General features: G+C 36.0%; 1 protein-coding gene across 1 annotated transcript; it reads left to right on the top strand.

Moving 5' to 3' along the window:
* The first annotated feature begins 14,809 nt into the window (after positions 1–14,809).
* Positions 14,810–16,683, top strand: LOC136201174 (putative cyclin-A3-1). The gene is made up of 7 exons (XM_065991766.1): positions 14,810–15,136; positions 15,398–15,630; positions 15,731–15,806; positions 15,923–16,033; positions 16,147–16,296; positions 16,384–16,518; positions 16,612–16,683. Exons 1-7 carry the CDS (start codon positions 14,810–14,812, stop codon positions 16,681–16,683), a joined length of 1,104 nt encoding a protein of 367 aa, XP_065847838.1.
* Positions 16,684–20,208: the final 3,525 nt, after the last annotated feature.

Raw genomic sequence — 20,208 nt, 5'->3', positions numbered from 1 at the left:
AGGAATAGAGAAAGAGATTAATCAATCGAAATAGAAGGAAGCGGTGAATGATCTCGTCCTCAACAAGGGGGGTCAAAAATTCTTCTCTTCGGTAGACTAGTGCTTGACCGAAATTGACACATAAGGGGGTATATATACTCTCTTGTATCTAAACCCTAGTTAGATAGAATTATGTTACTGAATAAGAATTTAATTCGGAATATAATTCTTATTTATTATCTACAATTATATTTAAATATAAAGATAATAATAATAACCTTTTAAGATAATAATATGAGCAATTTAATCTCATTAAACCTCCTAACTTATTTATCATTTAATTAATTTAATTCACAATCATAATCTAATTAGGATTGCTTAAAATCAAATTAATTATTTATGTATTTATCATACATAAAATCGCCCCCCTTACTTACTGGGCCTTAGTGGACTCAGTTGGGCTTCCATCAATTAATTAACATCTATTTCTCTTTTGGGCTCTAAGTCTTATGTGTGACCCATTAGCTTCTTATTGCTTCTAGCCGTATGCAACTATTAAATTAATTTTCTCAGAATTATATTTAATCTTTGCATAACGGAATGAGTACGCGAAATATGATTAGCAAATCCGAAACATTCCCCCAGAGCTATAAGAAGACAGGTTGATTCTGTCATTGACCTTTCCGTATTAGTTACAGTATAATTTGATCCTTTATCAACTACATCCTTGAACTGAATCTTATGACTATGGATAATGTTAAGTCACATATAGCGAGACGTTCGTTTTACTTGTACTGGCCGAGTTAACTCCAATTAGATAGGTTAAGTGAAATCTGCATTTCAAGTCTTAAGCTATCACCTTGCAAGGATTTAGAGTCAAGTCTTCCACAAGCGATCCTTGGACGTATCTCCTATTTATCGGGAGTGACAAATGCTCAATCCAATGTATAACTATCCTGCAATTACTTCCTGTGATACCCAACATCTGCCGTTCACACCCCAGAGTCATCTCTGTTATGGATCGTGTTACAACAGGATCAAAGCATCACATTCCATAATCCAGAATCACTAATTAACATTCCTTTGAGTATGAGGATTACTTATACCTATTAATACCAATGAGATGAACAGGTGACAAGGATAAATCTACCCATCCTGTTATCTCAAGTCGGGTCCCCAATCCTAATGAACTCCCTTTCATTGGATCCATGTAACTGTCCAGATATCTGCATATCTGAAGCTTGTGAGATCAGCTCTCTGTCTCGATAGAAGACATTGTTACATGCAAGTCTCAACAGTGATATGTCAATCCTATTTCTAAACATATTACTTGACTTGGGGTGGTTTTAAGTTTATTAGTTTATTATAAAGTTCCGTCTCACTTCATGCTTGTATGAACACTTTATAATCACTTTTAAACAAACTTAGGGATTTCCTTTTATTAGACTTATTTAGTTCTTAAAAGAGGTTGGCTTTATATAGTTTATGAAACCATATCTATTTAAAACAAATGATGTAAAGAACACTTCATTTACATTAAGTTTATATCCTAGAACAATTGTCTATAGGATACTAAACCCCAACAACTAATAAATCAATTTAGGAGGTCAATAAGTCATTTTAAATAAATAAAGATAGCTAATAAATTATTTTAAATTTTCATTGAGGCTTGTGGTTTGCCCTGATCTAGGAAGTGGATAGAACTATCCTTACCCAAACTTTATGTAACCAAAAAAATTATTTTAAGCAAGTGGTTATGGATGTATTAAGTCTAACCATTATGTTATGAAATAGAGGTTCGGATGTGGTGGAATATTACACCTCATGCAGGGCCGTCTTAAATATTTTTGGGGTCCTGTGCTAAATGGAAAAAATTAGGCCATATTTATTAAAAAAAATTAATACTTTCATATAATAATAATGTTTCTACAAAATGAAACACAAAAATACTTTTAACTTGAGTTTTAACATAATAAATATAATAAAAATAATTAAATTAGTATAATAATAATAATAATAATAATAATAATAATTGGGTCCAAGGGCAACTTTCACCGTCTTTAGCCGAAGCTATCTCGTGCCGGGAGGCACTCAGTTGGATCAAGGAAAGAGAAGATGTGGAGGTTTGTGTTGAGGGGGATGCTCAGTTAATTATCCAAGCGTTACGTCAAGAGTTCGAAGACGATTTTTTCAGTCTCGGTCTAATTCTAGCAGACTGTCGTGAGATATCAAAGGATATTCAGCTTAACACTTTTAGTTTTGTGCGTAGATCAACTAACCAAGTAGCGTATGAAATTGCAAAGTTAGGTTTAGGTTCTTCAAATGATATCAAAGGATATTCAGCTTAACACTTTTACCAGATAGCTTTCAAGACTCCTATAGGAATGTCCCCCTACCGTTTAGTTTTCGGGAAATCTTGTCATCTGCTTGTTGAATTAGAGCATAAAGCCTATTGGGCACTGAAATTTCTAAACTTTGACCATAAACTTTCAGGCGACCTGTGGCTAACACAGCTGCATGAACTAGATGAGCTCAGGTATGGTATGGTTGAGATCGAGGGAAAAGATGGGATCACCCAGAAAGTGAACGGACATCGACTCAAGCTTTATCTTGGCAAAGATAACTCAGATGTGCAAATCCCTGCGCCTACAAGATGATTAAAAAGGGAACCCGATCAGTAAGTTGTCTTCTCCACCCCAACTTCTTTCACTTGTGTTTTATTGTTTTATATGCAATGTTGGGACTTATTGCATGATTTAAGTGTGAGGAGGAGGGGTAGACAAACTTACAAAAATTTGTATAATTTTAAAATTTTTGTTGCGTCATGTCTAGTTTAGTTTAGCGTTTTCGGGTTTTATTTATGCTTTATTTATGTTTTTGCATGTTTAGGACCTAAAACCGTAAACCTCCTTCGAATCTAAACTTCGTTATCTGTTTTTGAGGGCTGAGAACTGAATCTAAAATTGCATGACAACTAGTTTAGGTGTAGGACACAATCCCTGTACTTAGGTAGATAACTTAAGAATCGAAGGCATGTGATATTGAATTTGCGCTTGGGGAGAACTAATAAACACAAAATTAAAACCCAAAGAATTGTGAGTTGAATTTGAGCCTAAGAGCGAACATCAAAAAACTCTTTTTCTTGACATTTTTGTGTGAATGCTTTGACTTGTGGAAGATTACAGATTTTGCACCTAATACTGAGTTGAACCTACATGCGATGATTTGAGATGTTAAACGATGAATCAGCCTCATTAGAACTAACCTTTTCCTTTACCTTATTTTTTTCTTTTTCATCTACTTTAAGAAGCCCTTTTGAGCCTGTATTTTGTATCTTGTAGATTTTTCTTTCATTCTAACCCAATTTTTGCAAACCATCACTTGGTTTGCTACTTAACCCGAGTTTTTGCAAAGCTCACATTGAGCCTTTGTTTTCTTCTAGCGCTTTATCTTTGTTTATGGCATCATAATAGCAAGCCAAAAGGCTAAGAAATGAATGAGCATTACTATCCAAAAGAAAAAGAAAAACAGAAAAGGAAAAGAAAAAGAGATGAACAAAAAGGGGAGATCTCTATTTCCCCAGTTCTTAAAATTAGAACGTCTCAGAAAAAAATAATGAATAAAAAGCTCAATCACTTTATATTTTGCTAAAGCCATTTTTAAACCTTGTTTTTCTAGCGCTAGAACTCCTAACCCTTGTTGTACCTTTAACCCTCTAACCACATTACAACCCCAATTCGAGGCTATTTTTGATATCATCGGAGTCATGTAGCATAGTAGAGGAATTCGGATGAACGTGCAAAGTCAACGTAATCCTAAGCAAGGACATAAGCCGAGAGTAAACACTTTAGCCACCAAAATTGTGTGAATTGAGTGAACTACCTAGGTGAGGAGTTTTACTTAGCTATCCCCTTAAGCTCGTTTAATTGAACATGTGTCCTTTTTCTTAAACATATGACTTGTGATAATTGAAATGCGGCTTTTGGATATCATGTCTCTACTTTGTAAATTCCGAATGCACGTAACTACAGATGCTCGAAATTGTGTCAAGCACCTAGTAAAACCAGGAGGTTTCCTAGCTTGCTTGTGATTGCGGGTTTAGTTTTTAGTTTACTTGGGGACAAGTAAAGTTTTAAGTGCGAGGAGGTTTGATAGGGGTCAAAACCCCTATCTTTGGATACGGTTTTAGGACGGTTTTTAGCGTTATTTTGTGAATAAACGGGCAATTCTCGCATTTATATGCTTTTGTGCGAGTTAGTAGAAATTGTATATGTTCTATTTACTTTTCGTTGTTTAGGCTCGTTTTTTTATTATTTTAGGCAAATATGACCAAATAAGCATGTACGTTAAATTTCCATTATCTTTTATAGCTAATTGATCCGCCAAAAGTCACACCAAACAGAGTGTTTACTCAAAATAAGCGATTGGCGGGTCAACTTAGCCTCGAAACTAATGTTATTTGGAGTTTACGTGCGTGTGCAGGTTAAAACAGGAACGAGTTTAGGCGAAAATTGCGTTTCGGGACATCCAGCAGTCTTGCAAGGCGTTCTGGGCATTCCCGCTCGTTCGAAATGGCCTTTTTGGAGCCAGATCGGCGAGCTGGTCCTCAGGGGCCAGCTCGGGCGAGCTAGCTCGCCCAGCTCGGCGATCTGCACTGCGGGAATCAATCAAAAGACTGATTCCCAGCCCCACAATGCCACGATCGACCCCACGTCTTCCCACCTGCAAAAGTAAACAAATTAGGTCAGAAAGAGGGCCCGAACCGCGACTATAAATAGGACCATTAGTCTCAATTGTAAAATATCTTTTATCTTTGTAATTTTCTTAGCTTTCACCTTGAGAAATCCTCTCCACCTCCTCCATCTCCTTCAACCTCCATTGAAGACACCTCCGAAGCTCCGTTCACCGAGGATTGCTCAAGCTCCATCCTTAAGTCCTAGGAAGACGCCTGCACTGGTAGACAAGTTCCCTGAAAGGGATTTTTCTTCTTTTATATTCTGTCTAGCCTCTGACCCTGTTATGAATCCTAGGCTCATTGAATCTTCATGACAATACTTTTCATCTTTAATATATACTATAGTTTTGTTTGTTCAATTGTCCTATTGCTTAAATCTTTGTCTTACGCTTTGTCTGATTGGTTTAACTCATTCGATAATCCCAAAATTAAGTTGGCACATATTGTGAGTTGAATCTGACCTAGTCAATGCCTATAGGATTGATGACCCTATAGAAGATTAAGCCCAAATTGCTGAGCGTTAGAGCTAGTTTCGGCCTTACAAGGGAATCACGAACTAGGAACCTCAGGAGGATAGGTAGGGTTAATCGCCTCGGACACAAGTGACTTAGATTAGGTTTTAATTCCGTTGTCTAAATAATCTATTTTCATTATTATCGTATCACCTCATGTCCCTTCGGGTAATTACATTGGTAAAAGATCACTTAGGAGTAGAATAATTTAGATAGGAGTAGAAGTAACTTAACTAGGAGTAGATTAATTTAAACAAAAACAAATTCAAAACCCACACAACCTAGATAACACCTAAGACCCAGTAGCTCAATACTTGTAGGAATAAATCCTGTGGATTCGATACCTGGACTTGTCTAGATTTTATTACTTGATAACAACAGGGTACACTTATCCCTCAATGAGCCTTGCGGTACTGACGTTGTGAGGCGCATCAATAGACCGCGGGAAACAAGAACCGACAAGATCATCTAAGAGAAATTGCAACAAGAGCGACAGAGACAGATGAAGCTTAACAAAACCAAAGGCCGAACCATGAGCACGAGAAGCCAGAAAATTCACCACACGATTCTGTTCTCGGTAGATATGGCAAACTTCATTTCTTTCAAAGGATTGAAGAAGCCTACGGATATCACAGATGAGATTATGATGTATCCCTATAATTGACCCCCATAGTTGTAATATAATGAATTACCTCTTGGTTGTCCGATTCCACTACAAGAAAGCAAATATTATAATCCTTAGAAAGAAGGAGCCGGAATAAACCCCCTCAGACTTCAGCTTCAAAGGAGTTACCACTCTTAATTCGGTGTTGAAAACCTGCCACCCAATCTCCTGCCTCACTTTGGAGCACATCGCCAACAGCAATCAGCCCGTCATCCAGCCAAGAGTCATCCGTATTATTTTGAACCACCCAGCTCGTAGTCTCTGCCAACTAATGAGGATATCAGTTCTAGTTGAGCAGAACCTTGTGACTTACCCAAACTCATACGCCTGCTCAAACTCAAAAACTTTAGAAAGAATAGAACTAACCTTATCCTGAGGAATCTCGTCTCGTCTCTCAAAAACCCACAAATTCCGCCATAACCAGCATATCCAACAGGTAACCAAAAACAATAGCCTCCCTTTTTCCTCCATCTGCAAGACTACAACTCACACAAATACCACACAAACCACTCGGATTCAGGCTTATCAAAAATTTTAGTCAGCTTATCTCCTAGAATCAAGTTTTGCCAGACTTCCGCATCAGTATGGTAGTCCCGAAGAGCATGAACATCGGTCTCAACAACCAAACCACACACCGGTATAAGAGTGAGAATGGGTGAGATGTCTTCGAGCCCTTTCACTATTAGTAAGAATTTTATCATGAGCGCACAACCATGTAAAGCTTCAAAGCTGCTGAGGAGCACAGATAGACCAGAACTTCGACCAACACAAGTTAGCCCCACTCACTTCGACGCCTCTAATCATATTACAAGCTGACTTGCAACTAAATATCCCATTACTTGTACGCCCCCAACAACGACTATAAGGATTATCATCATCAAGAGCAATGTGAATCGAACGGAGCCAGAGCAGCCATTGCGGGTCAAGGAAAGCTTCAAGTCGTGACCACTTCTAGTGTCCCAAATGGTCAGTATAATCAGCCACCATTAATTGCAAGTCAGCGATAAACAAGGGTCTAATTGCAACCTCATATAAAGCCACCCCATTAAGCCATTTATCAGACCAGAAGCGGATATGCTTTCCATTACCTAAATCCCAAGAGACACCTTTGCAAAATTCTTGGAAAGTATTGTGAAAACTCTTCCAAAGAAAATAACAATTCTTCACATGACCAGAACTTCCACCAAAAACTTCATCCTTGTGATACTTTCCATGCAGAAGATGAACCCAAAGGGCATTCAGATCTTTCCATATACACCAAATAAGTTTCATAATCATAGCTTTATTATTATCGACCGATTTCTCGATACTTGTGCCTCCCTCTTGCTTCGGTTTACAAACATCATCCTAAAGAAGCAGATGGATCTTCCAGACTTCAGCCTTCCATCCCCATAAGAATATACGGTTCAATTTATCAAGCTCATGGTGAACCGAGTTCGGAAGAAGATTCGACTACATCACGTAATTAGAAGCAGCTTTGGTCACGGATTGAATAAGAGTCATCCGCCCAGCCAAGCTAAGAGAATTAACCTTCCACGAGGTAAATCGAGATTGAATAGAATCAATTGTTTTCTTGAAAGAGTTCTTAGAGACCCGAGCACTGAAAAAAGGAACACCAAGGTACAACCCAAGATCCCGAGTCAGAAGGATTCCGCTTGAACCACTAAGTTGAGAACACAACTGACGAGACATGTTACTAGAGCAGTACATCCTAGATTTATTGAGATTTAACTTCTTACCCGAGGCACTACAAAAGGTATTCAAAATGCCCATAATGATACCGAGTTGGTCTAAATCACCTTCTAATAATAACATAACGTCATCAGTAAAAAAGAGATGGGAAATTGAGGGACAATTCCTACCATCTTTCACCGGCCAAAACAGTCCATCATCAATAGAATCCTGGAGAAGATGAGCAAGGCGTTCCATAGCCAGAACAAAGAGATACAGTGATATAGGGTCACCCTGTCGAATATCACGTGAGGGAAGAAACGACTCAGTCATACTCCCATTGATAAGGAGCCGTAGAGAAGAGAAGGAATAACAAGGCCAGATAATGGCGCACCACTAAGGAGGAAACCCCCGCCAAATGAAGCGTATGGTCAACATATGACACGCCAAAGACTATCAACTTATGAGAAGGATCCACCATGAGGAATGTATCCCCCTTGTTCCATATCTGTTGAACGTCATCAAGAAAATTAAGAAAAGGCGACCGATAATACCCTCGAGTTGTCTTATCATGACCTGATGGCTGCTATAGATTCAATCTGTGGTTTTGAGAGGCAAGTCACTGAGCTGGATGAGATAAATCGAAAGTACAAGGAGAAGGTGGAAGGGATGATAGCCCAACAAACTCAAGTTGCCACAGATGCGTTGGCAAAGGCGAATACGGCTGAGGCTGAGGCGGAGATGGTTAATGTGAGGAAATAGATGACCATGATGAGGGATGCCACCATCAAACGGGATAATGCCCTATTGTCTTTCTACATGTGTATAGTGTTGTAACACTTGGAGGCGAGCGGCGCTTGGGTGGATAAGTAGGCCATTTTCTCTTTGAACCCCTATGCAAAGTATAAGGTGACGACCACACTTTAATATGTCCGAAAAATAGGGGATTAGAACTAGGAGGATTTTGTTGTTTTGACGGGCCACAACCCATTTATATTGTAAAGAGTACTAGGCTCGACCCCTTTTTGAAATGAAGAGTTCCATACCCATATTTTTTATCCATCGTGTCTGGATAGTGTTCGTATGGTCCTTGTGGGAATCTTGTGCTCAGATGGTGCATTTTTTCAGGCTTTTTTTTTTGCAGATGGATGGGAGAACTCAGTTGTCCGTTTGTATTATAAGTAATGGTAGATGGTTATGAGTTTCCTGGATAGAGAGATATATCTTGGGCGAACTATGGGGGAGAGGTTCCTAATAGAAGTGTCGCTCAAGGTTCAAAGCATGAGGGTTCATAGTCTAATCTGTCTGAGGATTTACCTTGCCTATCCCCCCCCCCCCACCCGTAGTTCCGTCCTGGGAGTCGTGGCCTAATGTGCCTGTTAGTTGCGATCAAAGTCATCCCTTCGCCAACCTCCCATTGAATATATATTACCGCAATAAGGTGTCCTATGTGGGTGAAGTGATAAGTTGCTTTGAATCTGGGGTGTCCATGCGATATGAGGAAACGAGGCATGCCGGTGCCTTATCTAATGCTTGCTCTAGCATGCAGGCCAACGATCGCTAGGGTCGACGACGTCCCCGTGTTGGTCGTGGTGGGTAGAGCCTCATTATTTGTGGGGCGAACATTGTCTTGTTGAAGATGATGCTCATGTGCATGCCATCCCTATCGATAATGTGATTCGGGGAAAACAGAGAGGGCGTCAATACAGACAAATAAAATTTAAAAATCTAATAAATTATATAATTTAAGTTGAATTATAAAAAACATATACCTTTTTCAATTTTTATATATATTTAATTTAATAAAATCTTATTTTTGTGATATTAAATTAATTAATTTGAATTTTAAACTATTATGAATTGATATTAAAAAAATATTATTATTAGTGTAACTTTTATTAATATTGTATTATTTTATAAATTTAAAATTTAAATAAAGATATAATTTTCATATGATATTTTTTTTAAATTCTAATTAAATCTTTCTTAATTCTTTGTTTTTTATGATTATTTGACCGATCCGATTTTAAGAACCATATTTATAACCTTTAGGTTTAATATATCACTTGTCCTTTGAACTTGTCCAAAAAACTTGATTGTTCCCTAAACCTACATAGAATCTCATTAGCTCCCTGAACTCGCTAATTAGATTCAATAAATCTATAAAAACATGATGTAAAAAATAGAAAGTTAATTTGTTTTAAAGATTTAGAATCACAAATCAAGGTTTTATTTTTTAAGTGTTGAACCATTTTTTTTTACAAATTTAAACATATTAAAATTTGTATCACTTTAAATAAGTTTATGGATATATTGGGGTTGGAGTAGTACTTCAAGATAGAGAAGGTCAGTTTGTGGCAGCTAGATATCATTGGGTCCAAGGGCAACTTTCACCGTCTTTAGCCGAAGCTATCTCGTGCCGGGAGGCACTCAGTTGGATCAATGAAAGAGAAGATGTGGAGGTTTGTGTTGAGGGGGATGCTCAGTTAATTATCCAAGCGTTACGTCAGGAGTTCGAAGACGATTTTTTCAGTCTCGGTCTAATTCTAGCAGACTGTCGTGAGATATCAAAGGATATTCAGCTTAACACTTTTAGTTTTGTGCGTAGATCAACTAACCAAGTAGCGTATGAAATTGCAAAGTTAGGTTTAGGTTCTTCAAATGTGATTATAACCAATTTATCTCAAACTCGATTGTTAGCCATTTGACTTATGATTTTCAGTAGTTAACTAGTTTAGACCCGTGCAATTGCACGGAGTTTATAAAATTTTCTAGGAATGCAATTATTTATTTGTATTAATTATCTTATAAAAATACTAATGAACATATAAACTGAAATTTGTACTCGTATACTATTTTTAAGTATATATGTTTTATTTTCTTCTAATTTAGCTCTAATAACATGCATTGCCACCTTTAGTTAAGAAAACAATGTATCAAAATAGGCTTTTGATTTTTGGAGAAATATCAATTTAGACTCCACGTATAAAATAGTACTAATATAGGTTTAACGTTTAAAAAAATGTACCAATTTAGACTTCGATAATAGAATGTGATACGTCATTTATATTACTACATTGTATGCTAAATCAGAAGAAAAAAGAATAAACATGATAGTTAAAGATATAATCAGACTATTATTTTCCCTTAATATATTAGAAAGGCTTAACATATCATCATGCCAAAAAATCTGAAACTCATCAAACACGTGATATTGACACCATTTTTACCATATTATTAGGAGTACAGCAGAAAAATAGAAGCTCCAAAGTAATAATACATAAGCCGTAAGAGAAATATTGTTGAAATTCTCAATTAAATAAAATATGAATAAAAGAGATACAATTAGGTATAGTTTAGAAGGAACATGACTCATGAGACCCATAAAATAAAAACAATCATCTTAAAATAGATGCACATTATGGTGAAATAATAGAATGAACAATTGGCGGGAACAAAATTAAGAAGTACCCTTTTTTAATATGCTATTTTTTCTCTGTCTGGAGATAGGAAACTTTATTCTATCATCCTGCATTTGAAATTGCTCCTTTGTAAGATTTGATTGAAACTAAATTGGTATGGCAAAATAAGCAATATATTCGGATAAAAAGAAAGGAAATACAACGAACTAAAATGTAAGTATTGCTAGAACTTTAGCCTCCTTATAAGTCTAGTGACTACAGTTAATAAATTCATTGTGTTTTTATTTTTGCCAAAAGTTTTGGATGAACTATAATAGCAGGAAAACAACAACATCATGCCAGGAAATCTAAATCATTTTTCTTTCTATGTGATAGTGAAAGAGAGTAGTGTAATGTTTTTTTGACTAAGATCTTTCCTGGATAACATAATTAGTGTACAGAACCATACGAAGTTGAAAATACACTTCTGCTTTCTATCTCTTTTTAAAACACCCTTTAAAGTTGTTTATCCCCCTCCCTCTCTATCTCTATACTTCATAAGTGATTTTTCAATCCTTTTGACTCATTCATGTTTTAAAATCAGGAAATGCTGCAGCCAAAGCGAATTCTGCAGCAGCCTTGGTTCTCCTCTGCGAATTTTATTAAATCCGCAAATAGAAGTATGATGATTTCATCCATTACCCTCTTCATGAATGAAGAGTAGATTTAGAACCCATAAAAAGCTGAATAAACTCGAAGAACATTATCAGAAGTGAAGTATTCTGAATTGAATGTCACAGTGAATATAATTATATAATTTCCAAGATAACAATCAGAAAATCATATGAAATTGCCATAAAAACGAACCAGCAAGTCATATGAATATATATATGATCAAAGATTGAGATCAAACGGATTGAAAATGCAAATATCAGGCAACTCACATTCTCAGAAGAGCCAGATTGGTTAAAAGGCTCAAAAAACTTCGCTCTCCTGAAATCTACTTCAATTCCATCCAAAGTTGATTCAACCATATGTAAATCACCACATCTATTTCTGCCTAAAGAGCTTTATCAAATATCATTAAAATTGCTCTTGTATCATGACTGTATAGTACCAAAGCGCCTAAAGAAAATAGTAAAATTGCATGTTTTTCTTTAAAATTGTAATTATTGAAACTCATAGTCAGAACTTCATAAGTATTGAAAAGGACAGAATGAGCCAAGGGGGAAATATAACATAATTTAGAAATTTCAACCTCACAGTGAATTTCATTTCGGCATGCGCTTTGTCTTTGTAAAGTATTGTGTTCTAATCAACAAACATGTACACTTAAAGTTAGAGTAAATAGTCAATTGATGTCAGATAGTGCATGTATAAATGAATATTCAATATGAAAGCCCATGTTTCAAAAAAAAAACATTAAGTTGATGACTTGTTAGATCGATGAACTAAATTTCCAGTGTACCTTATGAAATGCAAAGCAACAAATGGACACAAAAGGCTCCTGTAGTTCATACAAAATGAATAGACATTAACTCAAATCTATCATCCCAAATAGATTATAGCGTATAATACAAAAACTAAATGAATAGTTTATTGGAAGAAAGCAATATTATGAACACACGAAAAAATAATGATAAAACAATGAAAAGAAAGAAGAAATATTATTACCAAAATTTTATTTTATCAGCCAGATGAAGAGTGGAGAGATTGCGTAAGGTGTCGCTGCTGAACCAAGAATCAGGGTTGTTGCTCCATCAGTTCTTTAAAAAAAGCAATGAAATGGACTTCCTGTAGAGCGCAATTCAAAACCTCATTATGTTTAGGATTGGTATAGATTAGAATTAGCTAGGCAAACAAAGAGTTGTGACTTGAAAAATCTCAGTCTATAATTTGACAGAGCACATCCAAATTTTCCTTTCAATGCACCTGAAGAACAACAGATAAATGGTTAATTTGGCCCTTCTTTATATCATGATTATTTTGCTCCAAATAACACATGTCACTCTTGAAGACAAAAAATCAGCAACTTGCACTCAATTTTCACCAAAGCAAGAATGGAAATATCTAATTTTGACTACCAAAAACTCACTGGGGAATTTCTACAAACAGTTAATACCCAAAAATCAGCAACTTGCACTCAATTTTCACCGAAGCAAGAATGAAAATATCTAATTTTGACTACCAAAAACTCTTACTGGGGAATTTCCACAAACAGTTAATACCCCAATTTCGGTTCTAAAATTGGCACGCAGAAAAAAAGGGAAATAGCGTAAACAGTTGCGAGAGAAGAATAAAACTTACCTCAATAACTGTCCTAGAAATGGTTCAAAAACTGCAACTCATCTGTATGCAATTGCACGAGTTTACAGAAAACTTACCAAATGAGGATGTAGAAAGAAATTGGAAACTCAATAACTGTCCTAGAAATGGTTCAAAAATTGCAACTCATTTGTATGCAATTGCACGGGTTTACATAAAACTTACCAAATGAGGATGTCGAAAGAAATTGGAAAGAATCAGTTGTAACATTTGAGCCCGAAAACGCAGTTGTAACCGCACATTCTTACCAAATCTCGAATTGTTTGAGGAAATACAGCATTGATACATGATGAGAAGGGGATTTGTCGCTGTGAAATTGTAGAAATGCAGAGAACTATAAACTATTTGCATGATGAGTTTGAGAACGAGAAATAACCGCTGAAGAATGAATGTGGGTAGAAGAATCGTGGATGAGTGCTGAAAAAAGAATTTGAAGTGAGAGAAGGCGAGGCTTTAGAAAACTGACACGTCAGCAAATAAGGTCTTAAAATACGACACATCAGAAATATTTTCTACAGATTTAGTATATATATATATATATATATAGATACAATTCATTAATTCATTAAAAAAAGAGTTAAAGAGGCTAATAAATCAATTTAGGAGGTCAATAAGTTATTTTAAATAAATAAAGATAGCTAATAAATTATTTTAAATTTTCATTGAGGCTTGTGGTTTGCCCTGATCTAGGAAGTGGATAGAACCATCCTTACCCAAACTTTATGTAACCAAAAAAATTATTTTAAGCAAGTGGTTATGGATGTATTAAGTCTAACCATTATGTTATGAAATAGAGGTTCGGATGTGGTGGAACATTACACCTCATGCAGGGCCGTCTTAAATATTTTTGAGACCATGTGCTAAATGGAAAAAATTAGGTCATATTTATTAAAAAAATTAATACTTTCATATATGTTTCTATAAAATGAAACACAAAAATACTTTTAACTTGAGTTTTAACATAATAAATATAATAAAAATAATTAAATTAGTATAATAATAATAATAAAAATTGGGGCCTTTAAAACTCTAAAAGTGTTAATTTTTTGGATAAATTAATATTCATATAATTTTTTAAATAATAATTTATTTAAATTTATATAATAATAAAAAATAGGACCCTTTAAATTTGGGGTCCCTCCCCTGACCTCAGGGCGGGACCCAAATGAAAGCCCGCTGAATCGATCAGGGCCAGTCTCGAAATGTAAACAAATAAATAAATATGAAATTTTCAGTTTCAGATTGGAATTTTAAAACTGAAAACCGAAGGGAGCCCCCTCTTCCAAAATTCAAAGCCTCCAAAATTCATTAAAACCTATAGAAACAAGCGCCAATTCAATTTCTCAGCTTTCCAAAAACAAAAAATGGCGCTCCCTCCCTCCTTCAGTTTCATTCCTTCCCCTCCCCTTCTCCTCCATTACATATTCCCGACTCCTCTCCACCCCATTTACCTCAACCTCTTTCCCCCACTCTCTATTTCCAAGCCTCATCACCACTCAGGAAATAGAGAGCGATTCATTCTATGGCTGGCCAGGAGAACTGTGTTCGTATCACTCGTGCTGCCAGAAAGAGGGCTGCTTCCGTTGCTTCATCCTTCGACCAACCCCTCTCTAAGAAGAGGGTTGTTTTAGGAGAGCTGTCTAGCCTCTCAAACGTTGTCGTTTTGGACTATGTTACTGCTTCTGCTGCTCCTCGCAAGAAGATTACCAAGGCTAAGCCAAAGGCTAAAAAGGCTATTGTAGCCAAGAAGGATGATGTTTCAAAGGATGATACTGATGGAACCCTCGATGATCCTCAAAATTGTCGAGCTTATGCATCTGACATTTATGAATATCTTCATAAATTGGAGGTAATTTGTTCTGCATTGCCTAATTGGAACTTTTAGATCTACAGATACATCTTATTTTCTTATGCATGTAGTTTCTCAAGTGAATTGACACTGCTTCAGTCATTATTTTCTCTTTTGTATCTCAAAATGGCTACAATAATTAGGAAATAGAAATGGCTATAGGAACTGGCATTCTTAGAAAACAACTTCACTAATTTTAAAGCCTAATTCTAGGGTTGATGTTTATGTCAATTGTGGTTAATTGATGGATTAAATTTTCAGGCGGATCCAAAGAAGAGGCCATTGCCTGATTATATTGAAAAGGTCCAAAAGGATGTTAGCCCCAATATGAGAGCGATTTTGGTGGATTGGTTGGTGGAGGTTGGAGAGGAATACAAGCTTTTGTCAGATACTCTGCATATGACTATTTCCTATGTTGATAGATTCCTCTCCTTGAAAGTTCTTAATAGGCAGAGGCTTCAACTGCTGGGTGTTTCCTCAATGCTCATTGCATCGTAAGAGCTTACCTTAATTCAATTTGTTTTTGGTTTTGGGTATCTTTGTTCATTTGGTGTCTCTACATTTTACTTATCTCTTTCTGATTGCAATATGCAGAAAGTACGAAGAAATTAACCCCCCAAAGGTAGAAGACTTTTGCTATATAACTGATAATACATACACCAAGGAAGAGGTATTTTCTTTCTTCCTTTTTTCTTTTTTGGTCATGCATTGTGCTTCTTCTTCTTCTTCTTCTTCTTCCAAATTGTTGTTCCCTTTTGCTATAATTAATGGTTGTTTATTATGTAGGTTGTGAAGATGGAGGCTGACATACTCAAGTCTTTGAAATTCGAATTGGGAAGTCCCACAATAAAGACATTCCTTAGGAAACATACCAGAGTTGCACAAGAAGATTACAAGGTAGGCTTAATTTCCATGGAACTTCAATTACAATGTTATTATATTTATTTCTGTTTTACATCTAATAGATATTGGGATTATATTTTTCTAAGTCTGTTTTGATTCTCATGCAGAGCTCAAATTTACAGCTTGAGTTCATGGGATACTACCTTGCTGAGTTAAGCTTGTTGGAGTACAATTGTGTGAAATTCTTGCCGTCTTTGGTGGCTGCATCTGCTATCTTTCTTGCAAGATTCGTGATTAGACCAAAGATGCATCCCTGGGTAAGGATTATTGTTTCAGATTCCACTGTCTATTTTTTTTATTCATAACTAGTGAGTGCTTCTTCTTACTTATTTATGGTTATGCAGAGTACTTCCCTTGAACAGTGCACTGGATACAAGTCATGTGACTTGAAGGAATGTGTTCAAATCATACATGACTTGTCTTTGAGTAGAAGAGGAGGTGGACTACAAGCTATAAGAGACAAATACAAGAAGCATAAGGTAACATTTCAATTCTGCATACATAGATTTTAACTTGATTTATGATCACCAAAATTGCAACCTTGTTTACATCAACTTGCTTTCTTGGGACAGTTCAAATGTGTTGCTACCATGCCATCACCTGCTGAGATCCCGGCTAGCTTTTTTGAAGGTGTTAAAGAATGAATTATAGATTGGTATTTAATATTCAGTAAGTCCACAAGTGGCAATAGACCTTGTTCTGCAGAGCGTTGGAGGAATAAGGATCCTTTCACCATGACATGGCATTGGTTTGTGATTCTTCGAGTGGACTTTTGCCATGATTTTTTTGCTTGGAGGTTTATAATTCTGATGAAGAATAGCATTTGCTGATACAAGTAGCTGCTGACAACTTTTTTTGCTTTAGAATATAGAAATTTGAATTTGTCTAGGAAAATATTGTAAATATGGTTGATAAATTTTGTTTGTCATCATAGATGCAAGAATAGTGAGCAATGAGCCATTGAGATAGTTTTCTTTTGTTCAAATATGTTACTGAATAACTTGTTCACATTTGAGCTATAGGAGAGGTTTCTTATAGTGAACATATATATATATATATTCGTTGTAAGAGTCCGTCTTTTCTCTTCAATGGATTTCAATTATATTATTCAGCTGTTAAATAGGTATGTGAGAAGTTGAGATGGACATACTAAAGCCGCAGAGTTAAGTCAAGTTGCAGGTCTAATAGCTGTTTCTGATGATCCGAGGGCAAGCAAAAACTTCCTGCCCACTTTGCCATTGTCTCTTTAGGTAGAACCCTGTCCATTGAGCTCCAAATCTCTGGTTAATTTTTATGGAATTTGAAACTCTAGCTTTGTGTCCCGTATTTGGTTTTCGAATAAGTTTTTAACGCCAAGTGAGAATGCCATTGTGTTTCTAGCATAAAAGCAATTTGCTGTCATTTGTTTGTAGTATTCATACCTTTTAATTGCACCTATCTCCCTCTGATGTTCACCAAGTGCTTGTGAACTATGGAACTTCCTCTTGCAGAAGTTGTATGAAAGACCTTGTTGGAAGTGGATTTCGTTTCCAAGTCCAACTTCTGGCTTAAGCCCAAGTTCAACCATTCATCTCAATAGCATTGTTCTGTATTCATCAATAAGTATATATATTTGAGGAGATTTTATAATGCTCTCCATTCCTTGTTTATGATATTTTAGGGGCATACTTATATATTGTTTTTTACATTGTGATCTAAAGTTGTTCATATGCTTGTATCCCTGTGTATTTATCTGATTTGAAGTAACTTAACATTGAAATTTCACAATCTTTTATGCTAATTGTCTGCCATAATCTTAATCTTAATCTTAGTTCCTTTCCTAAAAGTTAGCTATGATTTTCAAAGGGAACTGTCGGATTATAGCAAGCTGAAAGATTCCTCCAACATATTTAGTGGATTGAAGAACCAAACATTTTCGTATTGACTTAGAAGAATTTAACATTTTCTTATTGACTTAGTAGAATTTAACATTTTCTTCTTGGATGTTGGTGACGTTAATTAGCTCCAAATTTAGCATTTAGGTTGGGTTGCTCAAATGACAAAGTTCCGAAATATGTTCAAATCAAGCAAGCAACCATAAATTTGGAAAGATTATTTTGAAGATTTTGAAGGGGTTAGTTATTAAACCTAGTGCCTCACCTGCATTAGTAAGAAGTATACCAGAAAATTTAGGATTATACCCTCAAAATGAAAACAGAGTTAGAAACATATAATCCCAACATTCTAAACCATTTCTAGCGATCCATGGCAACCACAATGGACAATGGTTAGATGAATTTAATGGTTGTGAGAGATGATACCATGCAGAGAGTCTATTATGCCCCTGTAGATAACTAACCTTTTTGGCACTTTATACAACTCGTTATTGTTATGTTTTGTAGATCTTACTTTATATATATTGAGCTCATTATAGTATCAAAGCAAATTTTCTTTTCGCAAAAGGCATAGTTCTTCTTTTCCATTTCTTCCCTAGCTTGATCAATATCAACAATGTCGGCAATTCGACCTCCTCTAAGGAAAGAAGGCACACCTTCAATGCCTTACTTTTTATTTACAAACGAAAACCCATCATCAGTCCTTGTCACAATAGTTTTGACAAGATCTAATTATCATAATTGGTCAAGATCTATGAGAATGACCTTGATTTCCAAAAATAAGTCTCGATTGGCAGATGGTTCCATTGAGTCTCATGGAACTGCATATCCCTTATTTCTGACATAGCAGAGATGCAAAACTATGGTTTTTATCATGGATTATGCATGCTGTTTCACCCAAAATTGGGCAGAGCATCATCTGATTTGATACTGCACAAGCAGTGTGGTAGGATCTTAAAGATTGATTCCCTCAAGCAGCGTGGATCATTAGCCAATGGGCTGACTCCGGGAGATCCAGAGACACGAATTTGTAGGGAACAAAGTCGTTTAGTTCCACAATAGATTGAAAGCCTTATAATAGAGCGAAGATCCAACAATCCAAAGGTATGAAGACATTAGCATGCTTTCTAAAAAAAACATGAGTGTCAAGTGTGAATGCAACTATGAAGAAACTTTATACCTGAAGAATTTTCATTAGACTATCATGGTGTTCCAATGGAAGCATGACACCTCAAAATATGAAATCAATTGAGAGAAGGAAAATAGAATTGGGGAAATTTCCGTGTATTCGAATGAATCAGATAATAGAATACAATGGCTATATATAGCCCAACCAACACACAAAATATCTAAAATAGTCCTTCAAACATACAAACTAATACAATATAATCCTTCAGCCTCTCCTCAAGTTGAAGTACTAGCAATAGCTTCAACTTGACTTGTATTACCAATGATACACAAATTCATAAGCAACAAAGTACTAGCCATCTGAGCTCCTGTGAGTGGCTTGGTGAACAGGTCTGCAAGTTGGTGTGTAGATGCAACAAATGGTGTACAAATGAATCCTGATTCCACATGAGCACGAACAATATGGCAATCAATTTCCACATGTTTTATCTTCTCATGAAAAACTGGGTTTGCTGCAATTTATATAGTTGCCTGATTATCACTGCTTAGAGGAATAGGTAGTTCTGGTGGCAACTGAAACACCTCCATCAGATAGGATAGCCACTTGATTTCACAAGATGCAATTGACATTGCCCTATATTCAGCTTCAGCTGAACTCTTACTACACACAGGTTGCTTTTTAGATTTTCAGGATACTAAACAATCTCCAATGAACATGCAATATCCTGTGATAGACTTTCTAGTCACCTTGCACCTCCCCCAATCTGAATCACAATAGCCCTTCATAGACTTCAAATTGGAAGAATTAGAATAAAACAGACCCAGCTGCACAGTTCCTTTTAGGTACTTAACCACATGCTTAGCTGCTTTCATTTGAAGCTCAGTAGGAGCACTCATATATTGGCTTAACTGCTGAGTGATGAATGCTATGTCTGGGCGAGTAAATCCCAAGTATAAACCTCCCAACTAGTTTCCTGAACTGTTCTGGTTTTGCACTCAGTGGAGATTCAACATCTATAATAATTCCACTATTGAATGGATTCAATACAGGTGCACAATCACTTAGCCCTGCATCTTGAACAAGATCTCTGATATACTTAGACTGAGATATCAGTAAACCTCTGATCTAGCCAATTCAATACCTAAGAAGAACTTGGCTTCACCCAT

Source organism: Euphorbia lathyris, chromosome 7, assembly GCF_963576675.1.
Source record: "Euphorbia lathyris chromosome 7, ddEupLath1.1, whole genome shotgun sequence".
Classification (NCBI taxonomy): domain Eukaryota; kingdom Viridiplantae; phylum Streptophyta; class Magnoliopsida; order Malpighiales; family Euphorbiaceae; genus Euphorbia; species Euphorbia lathyris.
The sequence above is the reverse complement of the archived record's forward strand: the minus strand, read 5'-3'. Positions and strand labels throughout refer to the sequence as shown.

Coding starts and splice junctions, on each gene's coding strand:
- LOC136201174 (XM_065991766.1), top strand. CDS start 14,810: ATGGCTGGCCAGGAGAACTGTGTTCGTATCACTCGTGCTGCCAGAAAG. Junction 15,631..15,730: donor TCCTCAATGCTCATTGCATC/GTAAGAGCTTAC, acceptor TGCAATATGCAG/AAAGTACGAAGAAATTAACC. Junction 16,297..16,383: donor GACCAAAGATGCATCCCTGG/GTAAGGATTATT, acceptor ATGGTTATGCAG/AGTACTTCCCTTGAACAGTG.